Source organism: Eutrigla gurnardus (genome assembly GCF_963514095.1).
Source record: "Eutrigla gurnardus genome assembly, chromosome: 2".
NCBI classification, from domain to species: Eukaryota; Metazoa; Chordata; class Actinopteri; order Perciformes; family Triglidae; genus Eutrigla; species Eutrigla gurnardus.
This window is the reverse complement of record NC_139916.1, coordinates 3415544-3423170: the sequence shown is the minus strand read 5'-3', so window position 1 is coordinate 3423170 and position 7627 is coordinate 3415544. Positions and strand designations below refer to the sequence as shown.

General features: G+C 41.1%; 1 protein-coding gene across 2 annotated transcripts in view; it reads right to left on the bottom strand.

Annotated features, from left to right (window-relative positions):
- Positions 1-368: 368 nt before the first annotated feature.
- The window catches only part of alpl (alkaline phosphatase, biomineralization associated), a 14415-nt gene continuing 7156 nt past the window's right edge, over positions 369-7627 (bottom strand). For both annotated transcript variants that reach the window (XM_084020870.1, XM_084020871.1), the window contains exons 5-12: positions 7047-7221; positions 5539-5714; positions 4763-4903; positions 4605-4674; positions 4378-4512; positions 2251-2442; positions 2034-2153; positions 369-1237 (exon numbers count right to left, since the gene is read on the bottom strand). In XM_084020870.1, the coding sequence (XP_083876996.1) occupies positions 972-1237; positions 2034-2153; positions 2251-2442; positions 4378-4512; positions 4605-4674; positions 4763-4903; positions 5539-5714; positions 7047-7221 (1275 nt within the window). In that variant the 3' untranslated portion in view covers positions 369-971. The remainder of the gene's footprint in view (positions 1238-2033; positions 2154-2250; positions 2443-4377; positions 4513-4604; positions 4675-4762; positions 4904-5538; positions 5715-7046; positions 7222-7627) is intronic.

Here is a 7627-nt window from a genome sequence, read left to right as displayed (position 1 = left end):
ACCAGATTGAAGTACAACTTGCAACACAATGTGACGCTATGAAGGAAGGATGTTGACTCACTGATGTGAGACGTTGTACTTTGGTGGGGAAAGAAAAAAAACCCCAAAACTGTGTTTTTCATCCTGCTGACGTATTGTCAAGATTTGCCAAGTGTTGACACATTCACTATAGTGAAATTTAAGGGTTATACATAAACAAACTGGACTTTGAGGTCAAGTGAACCTGGATCCAGGACCTGGTCCCTGTTCTGAAGACCTCCATCAAATCACTGTTTAATAATAATATAAAAAGGAATAATGTGGTTGTAAAATCAGAGCAAACCTCTTTAAAAAAAAGCAATTCATGTTGCAACAAAACAAAAAAAAGGTTGACCAGAACACATTTCTTTTATTGGTTAAGAGGTTTAACAACTTCTGTTATTGGACACAACAATAGTAGGTGGGCTTCAGTGTTTCCCCCTCCAGTATGCACAAGGTGTATGACAATGAAATATATTTATTTTACTCTTTAGTCAATTATACATTCAGTTGCCTCTGGTTTCGGCATAATTTATGTTTTTGTCCTTGAAAATGTGCCTTTTTCGTGCACCATAATTGAAAAAAGGATCTTTTTGTAAGTTCATGAGGTAGATTCTGTTAACTGCACATTTATAATCTAAAACATTGTTCAAATCCAAATCAATCTATTCAAACCTAAAGGTTTTTTTTTTTTTAAACATTTAACTCTGACTAAAATACAAACTATTCCGTAGACGAATCACAACTAAGACTCCTGCAACATTTTTCACTTCAGTGCATCAACGGCGATCAAATATTTTCTATCATTTTGTTGCCGTCTAAAACTGATCCTTTTATGCTTTTGTTGATTACTTACCATAAAAAATGTGCGTTCCCATGATCACTTAGAGTAAAATTAGAAAATGAAAATGTATAAGTGGTTAGTACTTGGTGTTATCAGGGGAGGGGGGAGGTCAGCACAGAAGTAGGCTGACTGTGAGCAGCGCCGCCGTGCCGGTGAGGACCGGGCGTACGCCGGCAGACCCGCTGCGTGACAAACAGTGTTCCCGGTTCTGGCCGATGCAGGCGGCGTACGCCATCACGTGGGGGATGTAGTTCTGCTCGTGGACGCCGTGCAGCAGGTGAGCCAGCGGACCTTTAGCAAACACGGCCACGTCCTCGCCACCGTGGGTCTCCATGCTCAGAGGGACAGCCGCCTGGGCCTGGTAGTTGTTCTCCTCTGAATGGCAAAAAGATGGAAAGACGTTGTTGTTGTTGTTGTTATTTTTTAACTCCTGAAAAGTCCATCCTAACGTTAAAGTGGTGCCTGTGGAGGTTTTCACCTTGAGTAGGTTTTTATAACCACTGTAGGAAAAGGGGAAGAAAGCGGAGCAGAGAGAGGTGGGCAATATTCCGAGAAGAAAAGTCGCAAATTTGCGAGTTCATAGCTCATATATTTACGATGCTAACACCCAGCATCTATGCTAGCTAACGTCCCATGAATGTACATGTACGTTTGTAATGTATCATCCCAACGTGTGACGCCTCGTTAAGGTCCTTAGGGTGATGATGTTGATGCTTATTGTTGGTTTTATTCATATGAGGACAAACTGTCATCTTATGGGTGTATATTGATCTGAGCGGGCTAGGATGCTAGCGGTAGCAAAACATCTGGTGTCAATCAAGCAACTTGTTCATATCGGCTTTATATATATTATAAAGTCACAAATTTGCCACTTTATAAATATAAAGAGCCGATTTAAACAAGTTGCTTGGTTGCCGGTCGTTAGCATCATAATAAATTCACTTTTTTTCTCTGAATATTGCCCCCCTCTTTCGGTTGTTTTTTTTTTTTGTTTTTTTTCTACAGTGGCCCTGACACGCCGTCATAGTTTCTCTATGCACTTTATGAATTATTGTTTATCCCTGTCACAATATTGACCTTGGTAAGGTTATTTTCGGGTAAATAATGAAAAAATACACCATTTACAATTAAACCCATGTATGAAATGATTGCATTGTTGATTTTGACTCACGATAGTTGATGGTGGAGACGTTCTCCCTCACGCCGTTAACGAGTTTGTACCCGGGTCCGTTCCCATACACGATGGCGGTGAAGGGTTTCTGGTCCACGTCGCTCACCATCGGGGCCAGACCTGTAGGGAACGCATCGACACCCCCGTCGTTCACATCACAACCAGATCTGAACACGTGACTGAAAGGCGCGGGACGAACGTTAACGCGGCTACGTACCAAATATGGTGTTTCCTCTGGTGGTGTAGCCTCCGAAGTTGAAGACGTGGGAGTGGTCGGCGGTGACGATGGTCAGCGTGTCGTGGACGGTGGTCATGAGGTCGGCCCGGCCGATGGCTCGGTCCATCTCCACGGCCTCGTACAGCGCCTGCTTGGCCTTGCCCTCGTGGTGTCCGTGGTCGATACGTCCTCCTGGAGGCGGAGCAACATAAAAAAAATCATTTGCTGGTCACTGTTTTTTTAGGTCAGCAGTGAATTTAAGTTCACTTGGAATCTGCTTAGCCCCCTTCCCAAAACATTTATTTACATTTACATTTAGGACATTTAGCAAATGCTTTTGTCCAAGGCTTTTGTATAAATATATATAAACGTAGTACTCATTGCTTGTAGGTACTGGCACTAGTGTTTTGCACTTTGTATCTTAGCACTCATCTCTGTTGTACACCAGCTACGGGTTAATCTTCTCCTTGTGAAGTCCTTACTGGACTGATAGCGATATACTATTACTGCACTCTCTTCCAACAAATGTACTTATTTCTCATCGCTTTGAATCAAAGGATCTGTTAAATGCCCTTAATATAAATGTAAATGTAGTGATAGATATAGATATCATATGATTTACTTGTTAAGAAAAACCTAGGAGCTGCTGAAGATATAAAGTGGCTTGAGATTGCAAAAGACATCCCTAAATTAAATACAAAAGCATGTCAATGCCTGGAAAAGAGGTTCAGTTCACCTTGGAAGCCAGAAAACAAATAAATCAAAGGCTTCCAGGGCTGCTGCCGAGGCGAGAGGGGAAGAAGGAAGCCCTTTATTTTACTTCTTTATTTTAATATAGTAATTTTGTAAACTTTTTGGTTATTTTGTAATATTTTGACACCATTATTTTGACACTGACTTTCACTAAAAGGTCAATGAGGTCGAGTGTGTGCTCTTCCTGTGCTGAAGTAATTTAGAGGAAAAAAACCCACAGAAAGTTTCTAAAAGGAAACTCAGTGCATCATCACCACGGCAACTGAACCACATCCCATAACACTGAACACGTAGTCTCAAACGGCTTTCAATCTTTGAACAATAGGAACTTGATAAATGTTTTATTATTATTATTATTATTATTATTGGATGAGATTATTTGATTTTTCCGGGATTTTTTCTTTTTCAGAGTTGTTGAACTTGGATTTATCGAGTTGATTATTGTTGTTGTTGTTATTATTATTATTATTATTATTAACAATTTTAATTTAAATAAAAATGTGGTTTATAATTTAATTTAGTGTTTGATGACAATTTAATTGGAACTGAATTAAATTTCATTTAATTTTAACTCAATTCATTTAATTTTAACTGAATTAAATTTCATTTAATTTTAAATAAATATAACATTAACATCAATTTAATTTTAATTTAATCAATTCTATTCAATGGTAACTTTAATTTAGTTACTTTACTAGCTTTGACATTCGTTTTTTTACCTTTTTAAATTGAATTAAATTTGATTAAGCTCAAAGCTCAATGCTCATACGTGCTTTGAGTTCAGGGAACGAGGGCGGGGGTCTTCTTTAGACCAGCAGGTTTCATGCAGCTGTTGTTTGACTGTAACTGCACTTTGATCAGCTTGTAAATTCAAACGGCTCATGTTTTCTCTTCTGCAACATAATCTATGACAGCTTCGTCGTAGGGACGTGGACTCAACGTCTAGTGGGGTGTTCAGGTCTTTGACCTCTTGTGGGGTCGTTAATACTGTGAGAGGCTTGGTACTCCTGGACCCACCCAGACCCTCACTTGAGTCTTTGTGGAAGTGGGTCCAGGGTCCACCAGTTCATGACGTGAACTATTCACATGGGTGTTGGACGGGTCGCCTGAGAGTCGTTGACCCTCGTGAGGATCTTGAGGATGGTTGTTGGTTTGACTAGGTGGTGGTCTGAGGACTCTATTGTACATGGCTGATGTTTGAAGGTGCGTTCACGACCAACTGACTGCAAATGTTCTTACTAGCACAAGCTTTGACCACAGGATTTCCCTCGCTACCAGAGAGGAGGCGGGGCTTATCCTCCACCTGGACAATGACGATGTTTCAACCATCGGTGCTGAAGTCACCACGAATTTCAAAAAGCCATTTCAACAAACCTTCAACCAGCAGATAAAAGCCATTCGGGTTCTTCCTCAGGATCTTGATGGCAATCTCCACCATCTCCGTCAGCGACGGGTCCAACTCAGTGTTCCTCTCTAAGTCGTACGGCAGATCCACCGGTTCAAAGAGACCTGGACCCACAGAAGGCGTGGAACTGTTAGAGAACTTATTCAATAAAAGCAGGGAATCAGCCACGACTGAGGGTTTCGGATCGGACGCTCACCCAGCAAGTAATCCGCGCTGGTGGGGTTCAGTGATAAGAGCTGCTTCTTGTTCCACACGTAATGAGCTTTCTGCACAGAGACACAAAGATGTGAGGTCACGTTGACGCCTATATGTGATATATGAAGATAAAAGAGGGGGAAACGGATGAGGACCTACTTTCTCCTTGTTCTTGTCGATCCACTCCTTCACCAGGTTCCTCCCGTCTTTTCGAGTGCCGCTGTGCTTGAGAACGCTGGGGTACTCCACATCCGACGTGTTTTTGGGGTACATGTACTTCCTGCCTCCACCCATGATCACCTGGAAGAACAGCAGAAGAAGACGTGGCGGTTTCAACGTTTTTTTTTGCAGATTTTGCAGATTTGATCCGCTGAGCTAATTGATGAAGTTCTGGTTGTAAAACTAAAATGTTCATGTTTTTCAAAAAGTAAATTAAATATTAGTGGTGGGAATCGTCAATCACCTCACGATTCGATTACGATTCTTGATGCATCTCTATTTTGGATTTGAATATAATGAGAATTCTTCCTTCAAATCTTTCAAACTAATTCCTATTTGTATGATACAGTTATTCTGCTACAATACTTAGATACAATTCGGAAAGAAGCCCAAAAACACCCCAAAACAATTTAATTAGAAATAAAAATCCACACAAAATCGTTTCAACAAAACATCACGATGCATCATAGAATCCATTATTGATCCCACCTCTATTAAAAATGTAATTGATACAAAATATCAGGCAAAAGGTCACCAGTTGATAATCCACGTAGAAGACACGTAAAGCTAGTTAGTCTTCGTACTTTTAGTAAAAAAAATGCTTGTTTGCTGGAACATTTGTGGTTAGATCCATGCTTTTCATATTTTCAAACAGATAATAGATCATATATAATAAGTTGCTGTTATCAGAAACGTATTTGTGCTTTGCGACTCACGTCGATGTCGGGGATGTTTTCGAAGAGTTGCCGGGCGATGTCTCTGCAGCCGTCCTTCAGCGCGTCGGCCGGCATCTCGTTGTCGGAGTACCAGTCTCTGTCCACGCTGTGGGCGTACGCCGCGCTGGGGGTCGCGTGGTTCACGCGGGTCGTCGTCACGATTCCCACCGACTTTCCTGCAAGGTACACACACACACACACACACACACACACACACTTAAGAATATGTTCACACCTTGAGTTCTCTCCCTCTCCAGTTAACTATAAACGCAACGAGGGAATATTCCACTAAAATGAGTAACTTTTGGAAAATCCTCGTTTGAATTGCAAACAGGACTGAAGCTTCACATTAACTCTCATTAACGGGTTCAAGCAACCCAGAACTATTTAGATGTTTGGTGAATATTATATAATATATAATAAGTATGTGAAAGCATTTGTAAATCATATGAAAAAACACCTCAGGAAGTTCAAGACAAGAGAAACCAGATTATAAAGAGACATTTTGGGGACATGGGGAGGTTGTTTGATGATCTAGCATTTTGTCTTTGTGTTTCTATTTTCTTTTATTCATTCATTACATCCACTGTTTACATTTTTTAATTGTTTCCTATCTTGTCACATTTAACTATCAAAAGTAACTTATGATGTCGTTGTACTGAGAATAAAATGAAGTAAAACAAACAAAAAAAAAACAACAAAAAATGAATAAATAGATTTCAAATCCCAGTTTACTGCGTGGTCGAGGTTCCCACGAGAAAATGTTGATAAAGCTGCGACCGTATATCTGATCAATCTGGATGTAAAACCAGCAGAAGTCTCCTCCATGTCTATCACATTTCTGTTTGCTTTGTTCGGGAGGTCGCCTGCCGCCTGCCGTGTTTCCCACGGAGGGAATGATTGGATTTATTGTTATCTCTGACCTCTGACCTCTGACCTCACACATCCCCTGACCCTCCCCCACCTGAACTTATCCACTCTGAAAAAAATACCATTTCTTTCTTTGTGGCTGTTTTTTTTGTCTTGGGTCGTGTTACACAACAGACTGGAATATGTCCTTGAATGGTTGTTTACATGAGATTTATCTCTATTGTGTTCTTTATGGATTAAGCTCATAAGCTACTTATAAACCCTTCTACAAAATGATGATATGTTTCTAACTTTAAATCAGGGATGCAGACGTAAGTAACAACATGATGAAAGAGTGGCCAGATAGATTTCTTGTTTAAATTGTGGTTAAAAGTGTTGTTTTTCAATTGGAATACATTTGAAAATAAGTCTAATGTCAACTGCTCTGAGGATAACTTCGGTTCAAAGGCTGAACAGAGGAACGAGTCGGGGATAAAAACACGTATCAGTGCACTTCAAAGTCTTCACTCTGAGCCATCAAGTGGTTTCACTTCCCTTTTACACAGAATTCAACTTGCAGCTTCCTTGCTCATCAACAACATCGCCCAAAGAAAATCTTCTCTTCTGCATCCCAGTAGTTTCATTTCAGCGCCCCCTACCTGCTTCCTTGGCCCATCTGAGGATGGAGGTGACCTCGTTGCCCTCCGTGGTGTTGCACTGGGATCGGACGGCGGCCGCGCTCACGCCCACCGTGCCCTCGTTGGCCTTCACGCCGCAGAGGTACGCGGTGGCGGTGCCGGCGCTGTCCGGGACCTGGGCGTTGGTGTTGTACGTCTGCGGAGATACAGGATTCACATTCACTGTCATCTTTATCTTTTGAACTTGTTTTCATGGCTGAGATCCTGGAAATATCCTTCAAAACGCTATTTCTTCTCTCTTTTAGTGACAGTGTGGGAAATGTGGTAGCAGTGAGGGGGCGGGGCTTAGCAAAGGGCCAATTTAAGGTCATAATTAGTATGAATAATTATGTTGGTGTGCGATTTCCAACAGAGCCATTTCAAAGCTTGAAGGCACCCAGACTACAAATTTGCAACAGTGTTTTTTTCAGCAGAATATCAGCAGGAACACTGTGTCATTTCTCATTAATTAGACCCGATGAAACCCTTCAAGGCTTTTTGTTTTTGTACAAGCTGTTCCGCACATTGTTCACACATGACATTGTTTTTGATTATCCAAACAG